Genomic DNA, 23,772 nt, shown 5'->3' with positions numbered 1-23,772 from the left:
CCTTCGATAATACCTGGATTCCAGGTTCGCCACTCAACGACGCGACGCGTGACCTCGCGACTTCCACACACTTCCTCCCTGTCGATCGCCGAATATCTCAGGTATAACAGCGGCCCAGCCACCGAGTTTTCTATCTTGGAGAAATTCCCAACCCAACCGGACCTTGTTCCAGCAGTTCCGGTCCGGTACAAAACACCCCACATCCCATATACACCATGGCGAGGACAACACGCTCCTCCGTGAAGCGGGAGATCCCGCCCGAGAGCTCATGGCGCATGGTGGAGGGCGGGGAGAACGACAGCTTCGACACGTCGATCCTGCACGACGACGACATCGACTTCATCGGCTCGAGCGGCTCGCAGCCGGCCGGGTCGCAGCAGTCCTTCAGCATCGGCGGGTCGTCGCAGCCGTGGAGCATCGGGGGCTCGCAGGACGACAGCATCGAGAACTTCCTCAGCAAGGCCGAGGACGACGAGCAGGTGCTCCTGCGCTCGCCCTTCCGCCCCTCCGTCCCCAAGGCCGTGCGCGACACCTCCAGGGAGAACTTGAGGCGGCGCTCGCCCGAGCCCGAGCTGGAGCCCCAGTTCTACATGCCCAAGGTCGATGTTGTGAGCCCCCGGAGGGATAGCACGCGGTCGTCCACCACCATCAGGGCGTCGGTCCCGCCGCCGTCGCCGCCGAAGCTCAGGCGCCGTCCAGGAGTGGTTCCGGAGAGTCCGGCCAGGAGGCGGCGTGTGAGGGAGGATGAGAAGATGCCCGTGGCTGAGCGGGCGGGGTTAGACGGTGCGGGCGGTAGGGCGTCCGTATCGCTGCCTGGTGCGTTGTTTAATGCTGTGAGCTGGGCGCTCGAGGTGGTCGGGCTGGCGTTACGCTATGCGCAGAAGCCGCTCGCGATCCTGGTGTCGTTATATATCACATTTGGCGGTGTTATTGTCTTGCAGAACATGGCGAGCAAGTCGCTCTACACATCGTTGTCCCCGATATGTCGCGTCCCTGGGGTGTCGTGGATGGACCTTCCGTTTTGCCCGGAACTCAAACCAGCGGAAGGGGATAGGAAAGGGGACGGGAAACCGATCAGGTTTGACGGGCTGATGGACGCCCAGGACAAATTCCAGCGAGTGGCGGAGATGGCAGCGGACGGCCTGTCGTTGCCCATGGAAATGAAGCGCTCGGAATCCTCCATCCGCGACCTGCGCACCGTGGTCCGCTACAGCTCGCTCACGAGCAAGGAAGAGCTCATTCTGGAATTCGACGGCTTCATCGAGACGGCACAGACGGTGACGAGCGTCCTGCAGAGGTTTAACACGCGCGTTAGTTCGACTGTCGACTGGGTCATCAGCATTACCCGGTGGACCGCGCGCAACCTCGAACCGTTCGACAAGGGCAGCCGCGACGACCAAGGCGGTTTCGCCGGGCTCATCGGCACCTGGACGGACTGGCTCCTCTCGCCCTTCCAGCCCACCCTCCTATCAGAACGGTACCTCGTCGACCGGTATATCGAGCACACAGAGCTAGTATCGGACAAGGTGGGGCAGCTGATCCTCGAGGCGCGCGAAGTGCTACACTCGCTATCCAAGGCGGAGGCGCACCTGGACGCCATCTACAACTTCGTCACGCGCACGCAGGCGACGGTGCAGGGCCGCAAGGACGACATCCTCTGGACGCTGTGGACGCTGGTCGGCGCCAACAACCGCCGCCTCTCCAACTACAACAGCCAGCTCGCCCTGCTCAAGCAGGTCGACGGCCAGCGGTCCGACGCCGTCCAGCTCGTTAACGAGCTCATCGTCGAGCTGGAGAAGATCCAGGCCAGTCTGGGTGACTTAAAGGGGCGGGTCTCCGAGGCTGGGCTGCTGCGGGCCCAGGCGGAGGTGCCGCTTAGTGTGCATATTGAGACGATTAATAAGGGGGTGGAGAGGTTGGAGGCGGCGCGAAGTAGGATACGGTCTATTGAGGACGAGCGGATCAAGGAGGTTTTGGCGAGGGGGAAGGGAGAGGAGAAGTTGATTGATGCTTAAGATCGGTTACTGGATAGGTATGGACATGGGACGGCGTTGGGCTAGATACCTACGGGCACATATATCTCTGGCTGTGTTGATTTGGGTTGGGTTATTTACAAGGGCATCCATCATCTGTACAATTTCCATTTGTTTAGCCAAGGTTGACCTGGGAATCTTTAAGTTGGCCAGGCGTTGAGGCAACATAATTTACCGTTGTATTTGCTTGGAAACCACGTGCGTCGTCTATTTTTCCTATTAGGTGTAGTGTATGCACCTTCCAAGTTTAAGAACTTGACACCACTCCGACCATCGTAAGTCCTCCGTGGATCCAATCTTATCACTGGTTCCCGGTGGATTCATGTTGTCATAACCAAGCATGCAGGCGGCTCCGAAGCTTATCAGCAAGGATGCGGGGTATTCGACCATCGGGGCTAGCGGAAGCGCGAAGAGGAAAAAAAAAACATTTTAATATTTCAGGGGCGCTAATGGGAACTATGTCCTTCTAGTCCCCCAGGGCGTCTCGAGGAATGGTTTCCGTGTCTACTTTACATGTCCATTGCACCATATCAACCCAACCCAGCACCTCTCCTACCCCTCCACTCACACAAGCCCCCCTCAGTTATCGATAGGGCTGTCTTGGCCCGTGATTGAGAGTCTGCCGCAATGCATCTCGTGCCGAAGGAGGTTAGTGAGCATTGGCGCTTCACTTTAACGTTCGTCCATTTGCCCGCTCAGTTCTCTCTGTCTCAGATTCCGAGGGCAGCTGCCCTTGCAGTTGTGAAATGAGACAAGAGAAGCTTGATGCAACTCAAATCCCAAGATTTTGAAGTGATTTTAGCTAACAGCATGGAAACTCCACACAGCTCGACAAGATCACCATCTCGTCACTGGGCTTCCTTGCTCAGCGGCGACTGGCCCGCGGGGTACGACTGAACCATGTCGAAGCCACGGTAAGATGTCCTCTCATGATCTCACTTAGCACTGAAAAAGAGGATGGGGGATGGGAAAGAAAAAGAAAATCGATGCAAAAAAGGATGAAGAATAAAAAAATAAAAATAAAATAAAAAAGGCTAACGCTATAAACCAGGCCCTCATCGCTTCCAACCTCCACGAACTGATCCGCGATGGCAACCACAGCGTCGCTGACCTCATGTCGCTTGGCAGCACCATGCTGGGCCGCCGCCATGTCTTGCCCGAGGTCTGCACGACGCTGCACGACATCCAGGTCGAGGGCACTTTTCCCGCAGGCACCTTCCTAGTGACGGTGCAGCACCCCATCGCCACCGACGACGGCGACCTCGCCCGCGCCCTCTACGGCAGTTTCATCCCCGTGCCCGAGAACGCCGAGGAGCTGTTCCCTAAGTACCCCGACGAGGAGTACACCTACGAGAAGCAGCCCGGCGCCATCCTCGTCGTCAAGGACTCGGTCATCAAGCTCAACGAGGGCAAGAAGCGCATCAAGCTCCAGGTCACCAGCAAAGGCGACCGCCCTATCCAGGTCGGAAGCCACTACCACTTCATCGAGGTCAACCCGTGCCTCGAGTTTGACCGCCTGCGGGCGTACGGGTACCGGCTGGATCAAGCGTCGGGCAGCTCCATCCGCTTTGAGCCGGGGGACACCAAGACGGTGACGCTGGTGGAGATTGGCGGGCTGAAGGTCATCAGGGGCGGAAATGCCATGGCTTCCGGGAGGGTGGACTTTGGGAAGCTCAAAGATATTCAAGACAGGCTGGCCGAGGCCGGGTTCGCCCACGTGCCCGACCCGGCGGGGGATATGTCTCTGACGTCCGAGACCGGTAACTTGTTTCACAATATCGAGGGCGCCACCATCGATAGGAATACGTATGCGACCATGTTTGGCCCGACAACCGGGGACTTGGTGAAGCTGGGGAAGACGGACCTGTGGATCAGGGTCGAGAAAGACTTCACCGTCTACGGAGACGAGTGTAAATTCGGCGGTGGTAAGACGTTGCGTGACGGCATGGGCGCCGCGACGGGGCGCACCAGCGCTGAGAGCCTGGACTTGGTTGTGACTAACGCGCTCATCGTCGACTGGACCGGCATCTTCAAGGCTGACATCGGCGTCAAAGATGGGTATATCGTGAACATCGGAAAGGCCGGGAACCCGGATGTGATGGACGGCGTGACGCCCGGTATGATTGTGGGCAGCTGCACCGATGTGATTGCCGGCGAGGGTAAGATTGTTACGGCCGGCGGTATTGATACTCACATCCACTTCATCTGCCCCCAGCAGGCCGACGAGGCCATTTCGTCTGGCATTACCACCATGGTGGGTGGTGGCACGGGGCCAAGGTAAGGACCACAACCCCTAGCCCCAGATTCAGGGGAAGAAGCTAACAGCATTCAGTGCCAACAGCAGCGCTACCACCTGCACCCCGGGGCCATATTTCATTCGTGAAATCCTCCGTGGGGCTGACAAGCTGCCCGTCAACATCGGCATCACAGCCAAGGGTAACGACAGCGACCCCGTCGCCCTCCACGAGATGGTTAAGGCGGGTGCCTGCGGCCTCAAGCTGCACGAAGACTGGGGCTGCCACCCGGCGGCCATCGACACTTGTCTCACCGTCTGTGATGAGCTCGACGTGCAATGCATGATCCACACGGACACGCTCAACGAGTCGGGCTACGTCGAGCAGACCCTGAAGGCCGTCAACGGCCGCACTCTCCACGCCTACCACACCGAAGGTGCCGGAGGCGGCCACGCGCCCGACATCATTCGGATCGCTGAGTACCCTAACATTCTGCCCTCGTCCACAAACCCGACCCGCCCCTACACCCGCAACACCCTCGAGGAGCATCTCGACATGTTGATGGTCTGCCACCATCTGACCAAGGATATCCCCGAGGACGTGGCCTTCGCCGAGAGCCGCATCCGCGCCGAGACCATCGCGGCCGAGGACGTTCTGCACGACCTGGGCGCCATCAGCATGATGAGCAGCGACAGCCAGGCCATGGGCCGCTGCGGCGAGGTGGTCCTGCGAACGTGGCACACGGCGCACAAGAACAAGGTCCAGCGCGGCCTGCTGCCCGAGGACGAGGACACGGGGGTCGACAACTTCCGCGTCAAGCGGTACGTCAGCAAGTACACCATCAACCCGGCCATCGCCCAGGGCATGTCCCACATGATCGGGAGCATCGAGAAGAACAAGCTGGCCGACTTTGTGCTGTGGGACCCCGCGTGGTTCGGCACCAAACCCACGACCGTCGTCAAGTGCGGCATGATCGCCTATTCACAGATGGTAAGCCCCCTTTTTCTTCTTCCCCAACCTCCACAACCCCCCCTATCTCAAACGAACCCACCCCCCCACTAACCAACCTCCCACACCCACCCAACAGGGCGACGCCAACGCCTCCATCCCTTCCATCGAGCCGCTCATCATGCGGCCCATGTTCGCGCCCTTCATCCCGCAGACCAGCGTGGCGTTCGTGTCGCAGGCGGGCATCGACAGCGGCGTCGTCGGCACCTACGGCCTCAAGAAGCGCATCGTCCCCATCCGCAACTGCCGCAACGTCGGCAAGAAGGACCTCAAGTTCAACGACGCCACCCCGCGCATGTCGGTTGATCCTGAGAGTTATGTGGTCCATGCGGATGGGGTGGTCATGGATTCGGAGCCAATGGCCGAGTTGCCGCTGGCGCAGACGGCTTATTTTTACTGATTTTTTATTTATGTATTGATTTCTTGTTTGGGAGGCGGGTTGTTTTGAGTGGGTGGCGTGAATGGCGATGGTGCAGTGGTGGAAATGGTGTTGGTGGTTGGGAGGGGGGGTATGTGTGGACGTCTTTATGTGTAATGTCTGATTTCACGCTCTCTTAGGTGTAGGTGTGCTGTGGAGTATAGCGTTTTCGTAGTAATATATACTTGCTTTGATGCGGTGCCTCGTTTTTTTCTTGATATTATTGAGATAGTGCTGGCCAGGTGTGCCTAGGGAGAGCGTTTAGCGGTCCGCGGAGAACCTCGGCAAGGCAGTCGTGGTCCAAAGGGGCGGTTTAAGAGGAATGTGCTAGGGTACGCATGTTTCCTGGTTGTTGTGCGAGTGCCGAACCTTAAATGGTTACTTGTGTTACGATTGCTGAGGGAGAGATATGGGTGCTTGGGTATAGGCACCTTCCACGAGTCCCATCAGGGCCTCGAAGGGGAACTGGTTTAGAGAACGATCTGGTTCTCGGGAGAAGATGGACTTGTAGGGCTAAGTTGGGGCATTGGGGTAGACCTTCGGGGATGAGCCCATGGGCCTTGGATGGGTGTGCTGCTGGGTTCTGCAAAGGTGCTTGATTAGGGCCCCAAATCCCCCTGGAACCTGGAAGGATGCAGGCGGCTTTCCGGCGCGATTATTGTGCCCGCTGGGCCTACCTGAGATAACCAGCTAGAGACACAGGGACGGCGCGGCATCAGCCCTGACCAGCCCGAAGGTCGCTGTCTCGGCGTGCGGTGAGATGCGGGGGAACCGGCATCCAGGAGTCTCCCAAACCTGGGCAGTCGATTGCATTTCACATATCCAGGACCAGAATCAAGATCAGAGGAACTGAAAAATGCTATGTAAAATTCATTGACGCCTGTCAGCCTACATCGATGCGACCCATAACGAAAACGCAAAACCGGAGACCACCATATACATATACCACCGCAGATGGTGTCTAGACCAGAGGTGAGAAGCGCCCCTTCCCCCTTCGTCCCGTTTCCTCCCCCCGATGATCCGATTTCATGAAGGCCTGGAGACTGGTGTCTCTTGCTCATTGATCCATACACTAACCGTTACACCCAACGGGCCCGGAATAGCACGTCTGCGAATGCTGTCGACTTCGCATCCGAAGCCAAGCGAGACTCCTCATCTCACGCGCGGAGCTTCCCTCGCCGTCCCTTATCAAGAGAGGCATCATCCAAGGAAAGATGAAAACGCGTATTGGCCCCCGAGGTATCGTTAAAGAGAGAAACCCGAACCGAGATGACAGATAAGAGAGCGAGGACGAGAAAGTGAGCCTAACCGCTCTTAGCCTTCTTACGGCCAGACTTTTTAGGCTCCTCAACAACCTGCTCCGCTGCCTTGGAAGCCCGCTTCCGCTTCTTGACCTCGGGGCTGGCTGGGGTGGCAGCCACCGGCTTGGGCGGTTCGATCTCGGCGGCCACCGGGGTGGCAGCCGCTGTGCTCTTCCGCTTGCGAGCTGGCGCCTTCTTCGGGGTCTTAGCCACGGGCGCAGCGGGCTCCTCCTCAGACGGCTCCGACGGCTCAGGCTCGGGGACGGCGTCCCTCTGCAGTTGCTCGGTGACAGCCTCCTGCTCGTTGGCCGGCACCTCCTCGGCCTGAGCAATGGGTGGCATACCAATGCTAAACTGGTCGGCGTAGATGCGAGCGTCGTCATCACTCATCTCCTTAGCGTTCGGGTTTCCGTTCTTGTAAGAGTGGACCCGCGCGTTGTAGAGACGAAGGTTGTACTGGTAAGCCTGGTTCCAGCCGAGCTTCTCGGCCGGAGTCATGACAGACCACCGGCGCTGGCCCTCGTCCTGGACGGCTCCCTTGGGGACCTGGTCTCCCAGATCATTGGCGATGATGGGGCGAGCGGTTTGCATGTACAGGAAATAGGGAGTCAAAGGACGCTTGGGCGCGTTGGGGTCGTGCGTACGCTTCTTACGCTCCTTCTTCTCTTCGACCGGAGGTTGCGGAGGCGCAAAAGCGACCGGGATCATGTTGTTTAGGGACCCGGCGATGCGGTCCAACTCTGCGCCATTCTCAAGGTTGGTCCCCTCGCCAATGAGGAGGTTAGTCTGGCGAAGATAATCCTGGGAGAAACTCCTAATCAAATCCTGGATTGTCTGGAGCCGCTGGTAGACCTGTGAGTGAGTTAGCGAGTATGCTCAAAGCGGGTATTTTGTAAACAAGGTGAAGCACAAAAGCAATGCAAATGGATGCGCGACTGGTCTCTCAGATTCCCGGGGATGTTGCGTGGCGGGTCATGCGATGTAAACAGCGGGGTGGGGTAAGATGGGATGGGATGGGAAATGGGCACACGCGCGATGCGCGTTGGTTGTTTTGCCCCCAGTGTTGGCTGAGAAGCCAAACGTTAGGGCTTGCGCCAGGCACGCAATGGCCGATGGTGACGTCTTGAGGCTGCGGGGCGCTCTTGAGGTGGCTCCGGGGGGACGTGCAGGCATGGTGTTGTTGCTGTTGAACGGGGTGCGGGGATGCGCAAAAAGCAAATAGCTTACCGAATCTCTGACGCGGATGAACTGGTCAACATCGATGACCGGGGGAGCCTTGAAGTTGTGTGCTGCGGGGGCGACGGCGACGGGGACGCTGGGTGCCGCAATGACCGGAACCACTGGCTCGGCGATGGGCTTGTTCTTGGGTGGGCGCGGCATGGTTGATGCGATATCTTCAGTGGATGTTTTGGCGGGTTTGCGATTGATGGTGGAGCAGGCAGCGCTTTCAGTGCGTTGTGTACTGCGAGGTTGAGCAAGCGCTGTGGGATGCAGTAAAATGAACAGAGAGTTTGGGAGGAAAAATTCACGCCGAATTTTGGGGGGTGCGGCGGGGTTGCCGAAAATATACGTGGGTCGCTGAGGAGGGGTCCAGCGCTGATTTCAGCGAAACGGCCTGCTGAAGATTGGCAGTCAAAAAATTGCGAACTGGGCGTCTCGCCCAATTTGGGCCCAAGAAACTCCATTAAGTCGGAGCGCCAGCGACCAAGACCTGTCCGCCCTGCGCGACCTTGGCCTCCAATTTCATCAACAGGCACCACTGAAGCTTCGATCAGGTCTTTTACAGGCGGTGCCCTGGACTAAGAGCTTCACGGTCACACCGTCCCCATTAAAGGTCTTTGCCCTCCACCATAGCGGCGGTATTTTCTCGGAGCAATCAAGAAAGCCCCAGAGTTTGAATGCAATGCAGAGCCTTGAGTGCCTCGTACACAATAATAGTACGTACATACATACAAATATGTCAGGCTGGTGCAACGAGTTCATCGGCCGAGTGCTGCCAACGAACGACCTCACCTCCACCCCGCTTTCCCATTGCATCTCATCCGACCTCCACCCAAGCTCTCACTGCACAACACATCGCGTCACTGATTTTAGCGCAGACCTGTCGTCCGTTATCAGACCAGCGAGAAAAAACACGATAGATTTCGGCAAACCCACAGGAGACGATGTTTAATCTACAATAATTCCGATGTCCAGATTCTTGCACATTTAAATGCGTTGTTTTTGCGCTGAACCCATCACCATTGCTATCTGGGAGACGTCATAAAGCCACTGCCGAGTTTCAAAGCTACACCGGGTCATTCTCATCTCGAAGCGCTGTTGGGACGGTGTTTGCACTGTTCTCGAGTGCTCGAAGCGGGATCAGCCCATGGTCACACAGGGACCCGAAATCGTCCAATGGGCATCAGATCAGCGAACACACGAGTCGCCAGAATGGCCGCAGTGGGATTGCTCCAAGCCGACAGGGGTGACAGGCAGCCCTAATTTGGTTTGGCTGATTTGGAGAGCCCTCCCCCTCAACGCTCCCCGCCCAGCCTGGGCGTTTGTCTCCTGTGTGCCTGAGCAAGTTCCCCGACACCAGCGCTTCCTGAGCGCCTGTTATCAGCGCTTGGAGGTTGTGGTTCCCCAACCTCCCGTCGGTTCTCCCGCAACCTGGGACGGAGCTGCTGGAGCAGCCCTTGGATCCCAGCGTGGTCCGGCGTTTTAATGCTTGGCCGCTCCCGTCTGCCTCCACGGTGCTAAGCCTTTGGGGTATGCACACTTGGTTTCTTACGAGGATGAGAAACAGCGGCGCGTGTGACAACTGAACTCAGGCCCCAACGAGCCTTTCTACCGCTTTATAGTATCGGCCACTGCATCGCAGGTTCTCTGTTTTACAGCAGCTATCCGGCTCAGTCTGTAACTATGTGCTTATACCCCTGGGGCTTTCTCGAGAAGACGTACACCGTGTACCAGCTTGCTTGATAAGAAGTAAGAAACGGCATGTAAGTCGGTTGGGGTCTGAAGTAAGGTTAGGTCCTCCATAGGCCGGGTATTTCGTGGTGTATTTTGCGAAGGTGCCACTTATTGGAAAAGTTGGGGGCAAACCAGATGCCAATGTGAAGTACCTCTGCTGTCTCTGTCCGGAGAGGGGAAAAGGCAGGTTCGAAAGAATGGCTTACTCCTCAGCATCCCTCTTGCTTTAGTTTCTCTACTTATTCCCATGATATGGCGCTTGGTAAACTGGGAGGAACAGGGCCGAGTTTTGCCCTTTCGGAGTGTGGTTTGGGAGTGCTTTCCCTTCTTGACTCTGATGATACATCAATGTGCATCAGGACTGCCTGTATGTACGTACCTACAGACACCATGCATGGAGATCGGTTTGCTTGACAGCCGACGCGTCAGCACGCAACCGGGTCCCTGGGGAGCTGAACCTCGAGCAGGGTTAGGCCCTTCTGATCATCTGCAAGGCCGAGGCTGCGTGACTCAAGGAAGAGGGGGATGAGCCAGCGGCGATACCTTGTGAAAATGGCACCTGAAAACACACTAGATTCCACGGGGCTCATCACTCCTCTCAGCTTCCTGCAAACCCCGCCATCTCAACTTGGCTATGACTGTGCTATTTCAAGTCGTCAAAGTAGGAGGATAGGTTGCCGCCTCTCAAACAATACGTCCCGGACGTAGGAGACACCCAAAATTTAGATGAGCATAAAATAAAGGTGGTTTGGTCGCCGTCGACAGCTGCAGTCACATCTCGAGCTGTCACATTTCGAGGTTCTTGTGTTTTGATGCCCACAAAACGCGTCCGCCAATTCTTGGCTTCAGTTTTGGTCGGGGTGGGGCCGGCACCTTCCAAAAGCCGAGCTCTTGCAGGGGTGCTGCTAGCGCCCCGCTGCTTAAACAGGGGCCATCCACAGGAACCCCGCTCCACCAAAAACTACCCCTCCTAGTGCCCCGCGACAGAGACGACCAAGCAAGCTGAATGGCTGGCTTGGCAGGTTTCCGATTGCTGAAACCTGACCTTCAGGTTGGTCAAGGCGGGATGAGGGGACGAGGTCGGGCGGCGCATGAAAAAGAAACCCAAACTGAGAAGGAATCGACCCCTTTTCGCGGGGTTCCATAGAGTCTAGGAGAGATTGATGTCTAATTCATTGGTATTTCATCTTCGCCATCCCCCACTGTAAAACCAAGTGCATTCTCGATTCCCCCCCCGACTTCTTCCATCTCGAACCCACCCTCGCAAGCTCCCGAACATCACCAACCGCGGGGCTTGACAAGGTTCATCTCCCATTCTCTCGATTGCCCCGCACTCGTGTTAATTCTCGTGCTAGCTATTTGCCAGCTCTTGACCGCCGCGATTCTATCCGTCTTCCTCTCTTCACCACCTACACAACTCATCACGTCGCATCGATTGACTGGAAGTACCGATACCTTAGCTAACTGAGCAATCGTCATCATGGCGACCTTCAAACCCTACCCGTTCCTACTCGGGTTCATCGTTCTCTTTTGCTTCGTGCAACCCACGCTGGCCTTTGGCGCCGGCAACATTGCTGGCATCTCCAAGGTCGAGGGCCAGAACTGTGAGTTGCCCTAGTCGTTCTCTCCAATGCCATTGTTACCCATTACCTAGCTGACTCTTTCGTTTGCCAGGGCGTCACGGCGATATCGAGGATGCCCTTCTCAGGGTTGCCATGGCCCGTGTGGCCGGCGGCAAGAAGTTCGACAAGTTGATGGTTTCTCGTGTCTACTTTGGTAACTGGCTGCGCGACTACTCGCAGGCTATCGACGTTGGCACGGTCAAGGCAGTCTCTGCCGAGGCCATCCGCCTCCTCCTCTGCATTCTCGGTTTCGTCACTTTCGGTTACGGGAGTGGTGAGTTTGAGGTCACCGCCGACCGTCTGGGCTGCTACCGCCCCGAGGACCACATCGACAACCCCAAGAACTATGCCGACAATGTGGATGCGACCGATTATGATCCCCGGCTGCGCGGGCTCGTCGATGAGTCGGTAGAGCTAGCCATCGACGAGGAAACTGGCATGAAGAACTATATCGCGAACGAGAACGCCGGCATCATGACTTCGGCCCAGCATGTGCGCCGCCTATTTACCAAGTGCATCCGGTTGGGCCGCTCCTACGGCCAGTCCAATAACAAAAAGGAACTCTACGAAGCCTTGCGTCTTCTAGGCACCGGCCTCCACTGCCTCGAGGGTGTGTACTTGGCGGCAGCCCTCCTTCCGTGCGGCCTTATGGGTGCTAACATGTCGTAGACTTCTTTGCCCACAGCAACTACACTGAGCTTGCCTTGATCGAGCTGGGCGAGAGAGGCGTCTTCCCCCACGTTGGTAGCAACACGAAGCTGAGGATTCCCGGTGCTCGCGGCTCGGTCTATCCTCTCGTTACTGGCACCTTTGGTGGTGTTGATTTCCTGCACTCGGTGACCGGCGAATGTAATCACTCTCACGGACCCCGTGTCAGCTACACAAGTTAACAAAGCATAGTGTCCGACAAGATGATCCAAAGCGAGATTGAGGACCTCGAGGGAACCCTTCAGCAGAGCAGCAAAAGCGACACCAGCCTTCTTCGTGAGCTTCTCGACAAGATCCCCGATGGCCTGCTCGGTGGCAGCGACAAGTCCAAGATCGACGACATCCAGCAGAACGCCCAAGCCGCCCAGATGGAGAACGTAAGCGTCTCGCCGCGGGAACCTGAGGAGTTCACCAGGTATATCCAGACCATCTTTAAGCAGATCATGCCCGCCATCGAGTTCCACGACGAGCTCCTCAAGAACATTTCCGAGGCCATCTCCAAGGTGCCCGTCCTGCCCAAAATTGTCGAGCAGCTAGAAGAGCAGATGTCTGTCTTTGTCTTCCAAATCATTGCGCCGTTCATTATCCCGGTTATTGATCAGATCAAGAACGAGCTCGCGACTGGCGCCACCGAGATCATCCAGAGCAGCCAGAACGAGCAGCACATCGTCTTTGAGGACGACGACGCCACCGACCCAACCCACTCGATGTTGGCCAAGGACCACTTCACCAACGTAAGATGAGGGAGACACGATTGTTGATAGAGGCAACCACGCTAACCAACCCCTCCCCCTCCCACAGATCCTCAACGAAATTGGCGGGCGCGCCGCGTCCAAGGTTGTCTCTTGGAGCGTGCCGCAGATCATGGATGCGTGGGATGACGAGAGCATTGACGTGGACCAGCTCCTTAACACGATCATTTACGGAGTGCTACACCACCCGGCGCAGCGCGAACAGGGGCCTGCGGGGGCCAGGGAGGGCCGCGAGCTCATCTTTGGCATGGTGCGGGAGTGGTGGGAAGACATGAGCGAGGGACAGCGCGAGGAGTACCGTGGCAAACTGAGCCGCGAAGGCGTCGAGCGCGGCGAGAACCACCGCGAGGGTCAGACCGACTGCGGCCACGGCTGTGGCGGCAAGCTGAAGATGCACAAGAACTTCAGGAACGAGGAAGAAAAAACCATGGAGGACCGCATCGCCGGCGCCGCCGCCGATGCCATCATGGGCGGCGTCAAGCAGGGCTTTTCCAACGCAGTCGAGAACGCTGCAGCCGGCGGCGGCGGTGGATTCGGCCGTGAGGAGTCCGGCGGACTGGGCGGCTTCCTCAGCAGCGTGGCCGGCGGCATCCTCGGCGGCGGGTTCAAGCGGGACGAGACCGAATCGTACCAGGCCGGCGGCCGCACCGAGGACGGCGGCTACTCGCAGACCACCACCGAGTACGGCCGCTCCGGCGACCGCTACGGCCAGGCCCAGTACACCGAGACCCAGTACGGCGACGGTGGCAGCCGCAGCGAGTACCAGCGCTACGAGCAGCGCGAGGACAGCGGCGGCCGCGGCGAGAGCTACGGCTACAGTGAGCGCACCGAGACCCGCTATGGCGGTTCTAGCGGCGGCTACGGCGGTGGCGGCGCTGCTGATGACTATGTTCGCAGTTCTGAGCAGAGCAGCTACGGCGGTGGCGGCGGTTACGGGCGTCGTGAGGAAGAGAGCAGTGGGTATGGCGGTGGTGGCGGCTATGGCCGTCGCGAGGAGGAGAGTGGCGGTTATGGTGGTGGTGGTGGCTATGGCCGTCGCGAGGAGGAGAGCGGCGGTTACGGACGTCGTGAGGAGGAGAGCAGCGGCTATGGGGGTTATGGCCGCCGCCAAGAAGAGGAGGGCAGTGGGTATGGTCGTCGCCAAGAGGATGAGAGCAGTGGATATGGTCGTCGCCAAGAGGAGGAGGGTGGCAGCTATGGCGGCTACAACCGTCGGCGGAACGATGACGAGGAGGAGGAAGAGAGCGGTGGACGCCGCGGGTGGGGTTACTAGATCCCCCCCCCTGTGCTGGGAGTGATGATTTTGTGCGCGGTTGACAAGGGTGGAAGCGGAAGCCGTCAAAAGTTACGCGCTCCTATGATTTGTGGTGTTTTGTTTCCCCTATTGTTTGTTGTTTAGGGGTATAAACTTGCTCAGAGATGCGAGCGGTTCGATAGTCGTTCTCTCTATCAACACACAACGCCGATGCCTTTCTGGGACTGCCATTACGACGAGGGGTTGCACTCCAAAGGATTGACTAGTCGTTCAGGTACCAACTGAGCAGTTATTGGCTTTCTTGTGCCGTGGCCGCGGTGACCGCCCATTTGGGCCGGCGGCAACTGGGTCCCAGATATATTAATCTGGGGCAGGGTGCATAACTGCCTTGATTTATAGCGCTCTCCCCTCTCCACATCTGGCCACCCTTCGGTAGATCTCCCCGAAGTGCGGGGGGCCAAACAGGGATACCAGGCATGATTCAACCGCTTTGGTTCTCACTTTTCTCCCCTGGTTCCGTCAAACCTTGTCTTTCAAGGAAGGTTGCTGGACGGAGTGGGCTCTGTTTTGTGGGATGGAGAGGGAGGTGAAGATAAAAAAGGGGAGATCTGAGCAGGGCCAAGACGGTTAACGACCCGGTGGTAACTCGCCTTCCCTATGTACTGCACAACACACCGGCATCCATGCTCGAGAAGCGGGATGTCTCCATATACCCGCGGCTTGTCGGGATCACTCTCCTTCGGAGTGACGCGGATGGGTCTACTTCATTTGGCTATTCCGGAGCGCACTCTGGATGGGAACCTCCGTTAACTAGACATGGTTCCTGGTTCGGACACAAACTGCCTGCCGATCTGCTGGGCGGTCGAGACTAAGTGGGGAGATTGGGATGGGGGATATAGATATATATATCTCGGGAACTCTAGCCATGATGTGCTTGACCCCGGAATTGTCGTAGTTGACACTCTCATACCGTGATCTACATTTCTATATCAAGGTACTGCCTACACAGTAGATACATCCAAGCCATGCATCTCTCCGCGACCACCCTTTTCGCCGTCCTCCCGGCCATGGCCCTGGCTCAGGCCTCGGGCAGCGGTCAGACCACCCGCTACTGGGACTGCTGCAAGCCGAGCTGCGCGTGGCCGGGCAAGGGCTCCTCGTCGCCGGTGGGGACGTGCGACAAGTCGGACAACCCGCTCAACGACGGCGGCGCGACCAAGTCGGGCTGCGACAACGGCGGCGGCGCCTACATGTGCTCCAGCCACAGCCCGTGGGCCGTCAGCGACGACCTCGCGTACGGCTGGGCCGCCGTCAACATCGCCGGCAGCTCCGAGTCGCAGTGGTGCTGCGCCTGCTACGAGCTGACCTTCACCAGCGGGCCTGTCTCGGGCAAGAAGATGATTGTGCAGGCGACCAACACGGGAGGCGACCTGGGGAACAACCACTTTGATATTGCCGTGCGTTGCGCTCTCCTCATCTTACCCATACATACATATCATGCCCGATCACTAACACAACACACCACAGATGCCCGGCGGTGGCGTTGGTCTCTTCAACGGTAAGCTACTTCACCTCCCTCCCCCTTTCACCCAACCCACATCATCCCACTAACCCCCGCCAACAGCCTGCACGGAGCAGTACGGTGCGCCGGCAAACGGCTGGGGCGACCGGTACGGCGGCGTGCACTCGCGGTCCGACTGCGACAGCTTCCCGGCCAAGCTCAAGGATGGCTGCTACTGGCGCTTCGATTGGTACGTTATTTCTTTCCTCTTTAGCGTTGGGGTCCCCCTTCTGTCCATCCATCCCTGGTGGGGGGGACGGAAAGGAAAGGATATGAGACCGGTTTGGGTTGGGTTGGTTTTGGCTGACAGGCTTGCTCCTCTCCAGGTTCAAGGGCGCCGACAACCCGGCGGTCACCTTCAAGCAGGTGTCCTGCCCGTCCGAGATCTCGTCCAAGAGCGGCTGCTCCAAGTAAGCTGTCACTCGGGATGTTGTGTGCTTTGGTTATTATCTGGGCTTCCTGCTGGGGGAGCCCGGGGGTTGAGCACGAGTGGCTGCGAGAAGTGTATACAGTCTGGGGACAAAGGTGAGGGTGTATATACTGCTGTTGTTCCATATCGCAAATCACATGCGGCCGCGATTGCCGTCAGGCATTATGTCGCTTCATCACCAGGTTATTATTTCGCCTGTGTCGTTGTCTTCGTAGCCCGTTCGTATATCGGTAGGGTGTGAATTTAAAGTGTGAAGGCTATGGATAGTTTGAGAGAAGTGTGCCGTCGAACTTGTCCCTTCACGTCCCATGCTCGTTTGTTTGCCTCGGGCCAATAGATCGCCTGCAACGCCGTGTTGGTATCAGTAGCTCCATGAAATAAGAAATAATGGACCGCATGCTAAAAGTTCAAATTCCACAAGGCAATCAATCAGACTCTCATAGCCCCATGCGCCAACCAAACCCGCTAATTTGCAAAATCCCAACCCAGCTTGTGTATCAAAAGACCTTAAGGACCGGTTGCTCCATTGACATTGCTCGCATGCGCTAACAGAAACTTACAACACGTCAGCGTCATCTTGCAGGCCTTGGTCCAACCGTCATCCTGGGCCACACCACCCAGTCGGATGCTCACATCCCCTATTTTGTCGCCGTCAATGTGATAAGGAAGGCTGAGGGGGTTACCCTCGGCGGCCGTCTGAGTATACACATGGGCGCCAAGCTGGCGAACCAGTTCCAGGAATGCCGTCATGGCGTTGTCGAATTTGCGGTGCATAAACGTTAAGCCTAGAGGCATGTCACCGGACGAATAGAGATCGAGGACGTGGCGTTTGGGAGGAGGAGGGGGAGCGCTACGGGCCGATGTGCTGCCTGACCGACTGGACGACGGGGAGGGCTGGTCGTAGCGTATGATGCGGGATGTTGAGCCCATGGGCTGGAGCTCGTAGCCCTCGAAGCGGAAACCCAGCTTTTCGGCGACGGTAAACAGCAGAAGCAGGGCGTGACCCCAGGCGGCGTTAATTTCTGGCCAGTCGACGGGGTTGGCGGAGAGGCGGCCTAAGCGAAGGCCGTTAATGGTGGCAAAGGTTCCGTCATGGCTGATCCAGAAGGTGTCATTATATACGTTGCTGCGCTGTAGCTTTTCAAGCTGGCGTGAGTCGTGGTCGAACTTGCTGTTGATGCTGTCGCGCTCGTTTTGAAAATCGGCGAGCCGACTTGCAAAGGCGTTACGGTCGCGCCAAAATGCTTCTTCTTGGGCGTCTAGTTGCTGGCTGTCTCCTTCTAGAGCACGGAGTTCGGCATCGAGTGCTTCCTTTTCCCGCTCCAGCTGGCGAACCTCTTCACGTGCCGCGGCTTCTGCCTGTTGTGCTTTCCGAAGAGCTTCCTCCCGAGCCCGTAGTTCTCCATCTGTTGGTGTGCTGGCCTGTATCTCCTTCAGAAACCCGATGTATGCATCCCGTTCCCGTGTTGTGATTTCCAGCTTCTTTTGCAACTCCTCCAGCAGTCCGTCTGTGCAGTCAACGCAGACGGGGTGGTCGATGTCGGAGCGGGCAGAGAGTATTTCAAAAAGTTTGGTGATACGCTCCACCTCATACGATTTGTTAGCGTCCTCTTCGTCTTCGGGACTGTTGGCGGCGGCTGCTGGTGTTGCCGAAGTATTTTGAGGCTGCTGATTCCTTTGTAGGGCCGGATTCGGCGGCGCTATTTGGGACTCGGTCAGAAAGATGAATGACATAGCGGAGTTATCGCGACCGTGACCATCGCCCCGACCAGCCCCCCCATGACGCTTGATTATCGGCGGAGGCGCATTTCGAGCTGCTCGGTCGTATGTCGCCTTCCGGCTACGGTCTTGTGAGTGGAGAGCCCGGGGTGTGGTCGGTTTCTTTGGGCCCTGTTGCGAATGCGTCGCTAGATGGAAAGGAGAGAAGATGAGCTTCCAGGTCACGACGGGATGGGAATGTGTTGCTTTGGCGCTGCTTACCGACGAGCAAGTCATATGCTGCGGGATTCAGGTCCTCTAGCGAACCGTCAAGCCGGAGTGGAGTACGGCATTTTTGGCAATACATGGTTGGGAATTCCCATGCCGGAGCCAGCGGGGATTAATGATAGCCGTATGTGATGTGATACCAGGTTGAGAGTTCACGAGCGGTTTGGTGTTTCTTACTCGGGAGACTGGAGCCTGTCGAGTCAACGTCACTGACGGAAGGTACACGCCTGGGTAGGTACTGTACGAATACATTCTCACCCGCTAGAGGCCCCTTGCAGCCACCCCTCTCGCTAATAGATCAACCCTGTCCACAGTGCCTTGTTCCCCGTGTGATCGTCATGTGGCACGTGCATGGCTCCTGACTGGTCCGGGTTTGGTGAACTCCTGCAACCAGGCAACCTGAGAGGCGAAGCAACGCAATCCTCGGCCTGAGACTTGCCAACTTCATCTACCAACGACGACACACTAGACAAAACTACCCCAGTGACGCAACAGCGCCCACTTCGCGACACAAGATTCCAGCAGCATCGAACCTTGAAGTAAAGATAGAGGTACCAACTGTGGTCCTCTTTGCCTAGATACCCTTGCGATCCGAGAAGCAGCCTCTCCTAAGCGCCCGCAGGCTGTATCTCTAGCCTCTCCATCGCATTACTTGCGCTTCTTTGCATCAAATTTTGCGAGCGATTCTTTGACGACAGACAACTTTGCGGCTATAATCCTTGGACGTCCCCGATTTCCGACTTAAGAAAATGGCCACCCCGCTCGACACCGACGCTGGCACTGAGCTGTTCAAGCACTATGAGACCGAATACCAACTGGTCCAAGCGGACCTAGTACAGAAGCTCGACCAAATCGTGGAGCTGTCGGGGGAGCCGAGGAAAGCGGCGCTGAGTGCCGCTGAGCGGGCGCTGGAAGAGACGGGCGAGCTGGTCGACCAGATGCAAATGGAGAAGCAGAACGTACCCTCGACACAGCGCGCCGCTATCAACCGGCGGTTGCGTGACTACAAGACAGACGTCGACGGTTACCGGCGGAAGCTGCGGACACTGGCGGATGATAAGAGCGCCTTGTTCGGTTCTCGGTATACCGACAACCCGGGGTCCTCGTCAGGAGATGCCCATTTCGAACAGAGGCAGCAGTTGCTGTCGGGTACGTCTGCCAATTTTGGGTTTCCAAGACGAAGCAAGGCTGACTTATTATGCTACAGGCACGGATCGGTTGGACCGCAGCACGCAGCGGCTGAAGGCCAGCCAGGTGCTGGCGAACGAGACCGAGGCGATCGGGGCCAACACACTTGCGCAGCTGCAACAGCAGCGCGAGACGATTGACCACACCACCAGGGTCCTGTATGAGAGCGAAGGCTATGTTGATCGCAGCATCAAGAGCCTCAAAGGGATCGCTCGTAGGTATGACGTTCTTGCATTCCTGGGCTCACTGTGAGGTCCCAACTAACAACTCTTAGGATGGCTACCAATCGGGTGATCACCATTGCCATCATCACGGTTCTTGTTCTTCTCATCATTGCGGTTATCTTCAGCAAGTTCAAGTGATTGTTTTATAGCGGGCTAGTGTTTTATACATGTTGAATTCAGGCGATTGGGTGATTCGGGCTAGAAGGAGTTTCTCGGTGTTCTTTGAATGAATGGAGGCGGCCTTGGTGCTGTAGGACTCGGCAACCGGAAACCAGGAGGGTCGGAGCCAAGTTTCGACAACGCAGGTAGCACCCCACTAATAATGTACAAGGTCGACGAGTTTCTGATATCTGACTAGCGAACTGCATGTTGTATAGCTAGCACCTTGAAGAACACCTCGGTTTTCTGCACGCACTACATCCCATTTGTTCCAGCCCCATCAAGTCACTGCCCCACCTATCTAAACCACTGTGCGCGAAATTGTTCCAATCACACTGTAGCAACCATTAACAACTTTAGGAAACGCGACTCGACTTGAAGCTACCATCCAAAGAACTTCAACATCTCGATAAAAAAACCCCAGCGCAACCGATCCCGCGCACAGGCGGCCATGCGCGCATCATGGAACCCCCAACCAAGCGCCCGCGATTCGGTCCCGCGCCCTTCGAGCACGATCCCAACCATCCCAACTACGAGGACCCGGAAGCCGACGAGCTGAACGAGCGGCCCGAGGCAGTCAATGCGCGCCGCGACCCGGCTGCTCGCCTCGAGCGCTCGCGCGCCTTTGCCGCCTTCAAGCTGAAGTCCGCGTTCGAGCGCATCTTTGAGAAATACGAGAGGGACTTCACCGGTGTTGGCGATGAGATTGACTTGAGGACGGGCGAGATTGTGGTGGATAATGGGCATGTTCATTCGTTGAAGGATGCGGAGCTGGGGGGGGGCGAGGAAGAGGAGGAGGGGGAGGAGGAGGGCGACGGGGTGTCGGAGGCTGGGTCGCTGAATGAGGAGGAGAGGATGGTGCGGGGCAGGGTTGAGAAGAGACTCAGTCGCGTTGGGGGGGAGATGCTGCCTTCAATGGCTCCTCAGGTCGGGGAACCCCCTTTTGTTGTGGGTGGGTGGTCTTCGCCCACTCCAATGTTGGGAGGGCCGCCACTCGGGTTCTCGGGATTGATGTACCCGGGTCAGATGTCGTTCGGAATGCCGATGCAGTATGGCACGCCGATTTCGATGCCGACCACAGATCCGACCTGGAGAACCCCCGAGTTGCCGTCGCCGTTTATGAGGAATGCTCTCACCTCAGGAGACGCTACCGGTTCGGCCAAACAAAAGACAGCACGTCTATCGCTGAGCGCTGCTCGCAAACAGGATGCCGGGGACGAGGATGACGTCTTTTTGGATGTGTCGCGGAACGAGCAGGGCGTGGAGCATGTGGTAAAACAAAAGGTTCTTTTGCCCCGTCCTCCGCCAGAAAAGCCTCCCGCCAAGAGAAGGGGCAGGCCACCGGGAACGGGGCGCAAGAACATTGAAAAGGCCCCGGCCAAGAGGAGGGGCAGGCCACCGGGAACGGGGCGCAAGAATGTTGAAAAAGCCAAGGAACCAGGGAAAGATGGAAAGCTTGCGAAATCGCCGGCTGGGAGGGAAAAGATGGAAAAGAAACGCTTGAACAATAAACCCACCACCAAACAAACGCGTACACCAAACGGAAGCTTGGCCCCGGGGCCTGCAAGAGTTGCCGAAATCGAAGGCCATGGGGTCATTACCGCACCAGCATCAAGGAACAAGAACACAGAACCCCATACACCGGGCACGCCAGTCCCTAATGGGATAGCAAACCAAGAAACAGAAGGGAATCTAGTGAGACCAAGTGAGCCGGTGTCTCCTTCACCAAGCCCGCCTGCAGCTGCCCTAAAATTACACGGGGGGAACCCAGGTGCATATATCAACGGCTCCGACGGCGATGAGAAACTCGTCTTGAAACCACAGAATCAGACGCTACGGGTTGAGATCTCCATAACAGAGCGTTTTGACGCCCGCTCGTTTCGAATACTCAGCCCGGAACCGAGCGAAGTAAACTCACCAAGGCATCGTGAGACTCCCCTAGCTGAATCAAATCCCCAGGCAGCCTCAACAGGCCCTGGACCACGGGATGCGTGCTCTCCTAAACGCGATAACAAAGCCCAAAAACCACCAGCAGAAGCCTTCTCAAGAAACTTTGTCGATCCGGCGTATGCCTTTTCAGACGACGACGAGCCCGCGTTGCCGAGAGGAAAGCCGCAACGCAAGGCCAGCAAAACTAAACCCGCCAAAACCACCAACTCTGAGCATGGCGTATTCCGTGAAATTTCTCAGAACGTTGGTTCAGGGACGACGACTCCTGCACATAAGCTTGCTGCGGACGAGGTCATCCAAATAGTGGGCTCCACGGTTGTTGCACCATCTCAGTCGCCAGCTCGGATGCTCGGCTTAGACTATGCCGTGGATCATGATAAGGGTGGCTCGTCAAATTTTCCAGAAGAGAGGAGCGTGCCGCGCCGCCCAGTTCCGATAACCGGGATTTCTGGGATCGCTGGGAACGACAAGTCTTCTCCATCCGAGGGAACATATAAACGGCGAATGACTAGGCGGAAGTCGATGCTCGGGGCTCGCCTTCCTTTGATCATGGAACCAGATTCAAGAAAACCACCTGCGAGCCCAGAGCTGAACGCTGGTACTGGGGCGATGGAGGTGGCCTCATCTCCTACGGATAGGCAGAGCCGTTTAAGTAAGGCTCAATCGCAGAAGACGCCAGCCAGGGCAGTCCATCATCCATCAGCCATTCATGGAAGAAGTTCCTTGAAACCACCGATGAGGCAGGAGATACCGGAGACTTCACCAAGCGCCCAGCCGGCCGTTAGCCCATCAACAGCAGACGGCCCAGTGCAGATACCAGAGGTACCCGACTCGGATCCGCCGTTCTCATCAGAGGAGCAGATCTACGCCCTCTCGAGCAACCTCGAAAGAGACCCGTCCCCAACTCTGACTGACCCGAGCTCAAAACCCCAGCCATCTCCAGCCCTACCCAAACAACCTCAACCACAACAAGCAACCCCCCACACACCAGTGAAAGCCCCCAACCGCCGCCGCTCCAAATCCCGCCCCCTAACATCATCCACAACAACAACAAAAGCAGCAACAAAACCAACAACCACAACCACAAGGAAAAGCACAGGTGTCCTCTCCCTGCTCCCCACCAACAACGCCAACGACGACGAAGACGAAGAAGACGAGCTCTCCATCCTCAGCCCCGCCAAACCCAGCACCACCACACGCACCACCCCCGCCGGCCACCACGTGCGACTCGGGCTCTGGACGCCGGGCCTTACCGGGACAAAATCGGCGTCGGCGTCGGCGTCGAAACTAAAGAAGGCCGTCCTGGCCGGCGGCGGTACCGCGCTGAATCTGAATCAGACTACCCCGACCGGCGGGCGGGGGCGGCGGAGGTCGATGGCGCCGTGGACCCCGTCTTCGTCTGCTGCAAGGTTGCTGGAGTCGGAGCTTGTGCAGACGCCGGGGGGGACGATGCGGCGGTGTGGGGAGGGTGGGTTTAGGTGCGAGAGGGAGTTTTGTTTTAGTTGTTTGTGAGTTTGAGGAAGGGGGGGAGGCGCTTGGGTGCTCGACATGGGCTGGGGAGAGTGGAAGATGAGTTATGCTATGGGTTAACGGGGGGGTTTAGTTAGCAAGTACATAGCATGCTTATAGGTAGCTGGTTCTGGGCTTGACGCTCGTGGCACCCGACAAGGTGGACGATCTACCTAGTGTGAAGGGAAGCGCGAAGGACACGAATGGTTAGCTATTGCCCCTTTGCAGTGCACCGCTGGCCCCTGTCACTACCGCATTATGAATTCAAGAGGAAATGGCAAGAATGAAGACGAGCGATGTATACTAAGACCAGCAACCGCGGAACGCCGTTTTACCATTATGTGAAGGTCCACGACTTGCACCCTTCCCGCTTTTGCAACGGAACAACAAGCGATATGAATATCATATGGCCCGGCCCATTCGAGCCACCATCCACCATCATCAACCTGCATTCCTCTTGAACCCATCCATCATGATCC

General features: G+C 57.3%; 8 protein-coding genes across 8 annotated transcripts; 6 read left to right on the top strand and 2 right to left on the bottom strand.

The window, feature by feature from the left end:
- Positions 1 to 113: 113 nt before the first annotated feature.
- F5144DRAFT_33373 (uncharacterized protein) lies at positions 114 to 2,134 on the top strand. Its single transcript, XM_066784147.1, has one exon. The coding sequence runs from the start codon at positions 216 to 218 to the stop codon at positions 2,013 to 2,015; it is 1,800 nt and encodes a 599-aa protein (XP_066648372.1). The 5' UTR covers positions 114 to 215; the 3' UTR covers positions 2,016 to 2,134.
- A 651-nt stretch (positions 2,135 to 2,785) lies between these two features.
- F5144DRAFT_33394 (uncharacterized protein) lies at positions 2,786 to 5,869 on the top strand. Its single transcript, XM_066784150.1, has 3 exons — positions 2,786 to 4,310; positions 4,366 to 5,257; positions 5,355 to 5,869. The coding sequence occupies exons 1-3, from the start codon at positions 3,148 to 3,150 to the stop codon at positions 5,673 to 5,675; spliced, it is 2,376 nt and encodes a 791-aa protein (XP_066648371.1). The 5' UTR covers positions 2,786 to 3,147; the 3' UTR covers positions 5,676 to 5,869.
- Positions 5,870 to 6,875: 1,006 nt separating this feature from the next.
- On the bottom strand, positions 6,876 to 8,557 carry F5144DRAFT_33298 (uncharacterized protein). Its single transcript, XM_066784136.1, has 2 exons — positions 8,222 to 8,557; positions 6,876 to 7,846 (listed from the first exon to the last, which is right to left on the bottom strand). The coding sequence occupies exons 1-2, from the start codon at positions 8,372 to 8,374 to the stop codon at positions 6,998 to 7,000; spliced, it is 1,002 nt and encodes a 333-aa protein (XP_066648370.1). The 5' UTR covers positions 8,375 to 8,557; the 3' UTR covers positions 6,876 to 6,997.
- Positions 8,558 to 11,429: 2,872 nt separating this feature from the next.
- On the top strand, positions 11,430 to 14,304 carry F5144DRAFT_479391 (heterokaryon incompatibility protein Het-C-domain-containing protein; the record flags this gene model as incomplete). The annotated part of the gene is made up of 5 exons (XM_066785163.1): positions 11,430 to 11,553; positions 11,624 to 12,181; positions 12,241 to 12,420; positions 12,472 to 13,013; positions 13,081 to 14,304. The coding sequence occupies 5 exons, from the start codon at positions 11,430 to 11,432 to the stop codon at positions 14,302 to 14,304; spliced, it is 2,628 nt and encodes an 875-aa protein (XP_066648369.1).
- Positions 14,305 to 15,311: 1,007 nt separating this feature from the next.
- Positions 15,312 to 16,261, top strand: F5144DRAFT_588651 (glycoside hydrolase; the record flags this gene model as incomplete). Its single annotated transcript, XM_066789954.1, has 4 exons — positions 15,312 to 15,743; positions 15,814 to 15,844; positions 15,911 to 16,037; positions 16,174 to 16,261. The coding sequence occupies 4 exons, from the start codon at positions 15,312 to 15,314 to the stop codon at positions 16,259 to 16,261; spliced, it is 678 nt and encodes a 225-aa protein (XP_066648368.1).
- Positions 16,262 to 16,784: 523 nt separating this feature from the next.
- Positions 16,785 to 18,342, bottom strand: F5144DRAFT_481483 (autophagy protein Apg6-domain-containing protein; the record flags this gene model as incomplete). The annotated part of the gene is made up of 2 exons (XM_066785286.1): positions 16,785 to 18,184; positions 18,258 to 18,342. 2 exons carry the CDS (start codon positions 18,340 to 18,342, stop codon positions 16,785 to 16,787), a joined length of 1,485 nt encoding a protein of 494 aa, XP_066648367.1.
- A 342-nt stretch (positions 18,343 to 18,684) lies between these two features.
- F5144DRAFT_33051 (vesicle transport v-SNARE protein VTI1) lies at positions 18,685 to 19,832 on the top strand. Its single transcript, XM_066784129.1, has 3 exons — positions 18,685 to 19,412; positions 19,471 to 19,669; positions 19,726 to 19,832. Exons 1-3 carry the CDS (start codon positions 19,013 to 19,015, stop codon positions 19,811 to 19,813), a joined length of 687 nt encoding a protein of 228 aa, XP_066648366.1. The 5' UTR covers positions 18,685 to 19,012; the 3' UTR covers positions 19,814 to 19,832.
- Positions 19,833 to 20,057: 225 nt separating this feature from the next.
- On the top strand, positions 20,058 to 23,443 carry F5144DRAFT_33283 (uncharacterized protein). The gene is made up of 3 exons (XM_066784135.1): positions 20,058 to 20,145; positions 20,195 to 21,761; positions 21,852 to 23,443. The coding sequence occupies exons 2-3, from the start codon at positions 20,297 to 20,299 to the stop codon at positions 23,294 to 23,296; spliced, it is 2,910 nt and encodes a 969-aa protein (XP_066648365.1). The 5' UTR covers positions 20,058 to 20,145; positions 20,195 to 20,296; the 3' UTR covers positions 23,297 to 23,443.
- Positions 23,444 to 23,772: the final 329 nt, after the last annotated feature.

Source organism: Chaetomium tenue, assembly GCF_020726465.1.
Source record: "Chaetomium tenue strain MPI-SDFR-AT-0079 chromosome Unknown F5144scaffold_1, whole genome shotgun sequence".
Taxonomy (NCBI): Eukaryota; Fungi; Ascomycota; class Sordariomycetes; order Sordariales; family Chaetomiaceae; genus Chaetomium; species Chaetomium tenue.
Note: the sequence above shows the minus strand (reverse complement) of the source record. Positions and strands in the feature narration are given on the sequence as shown.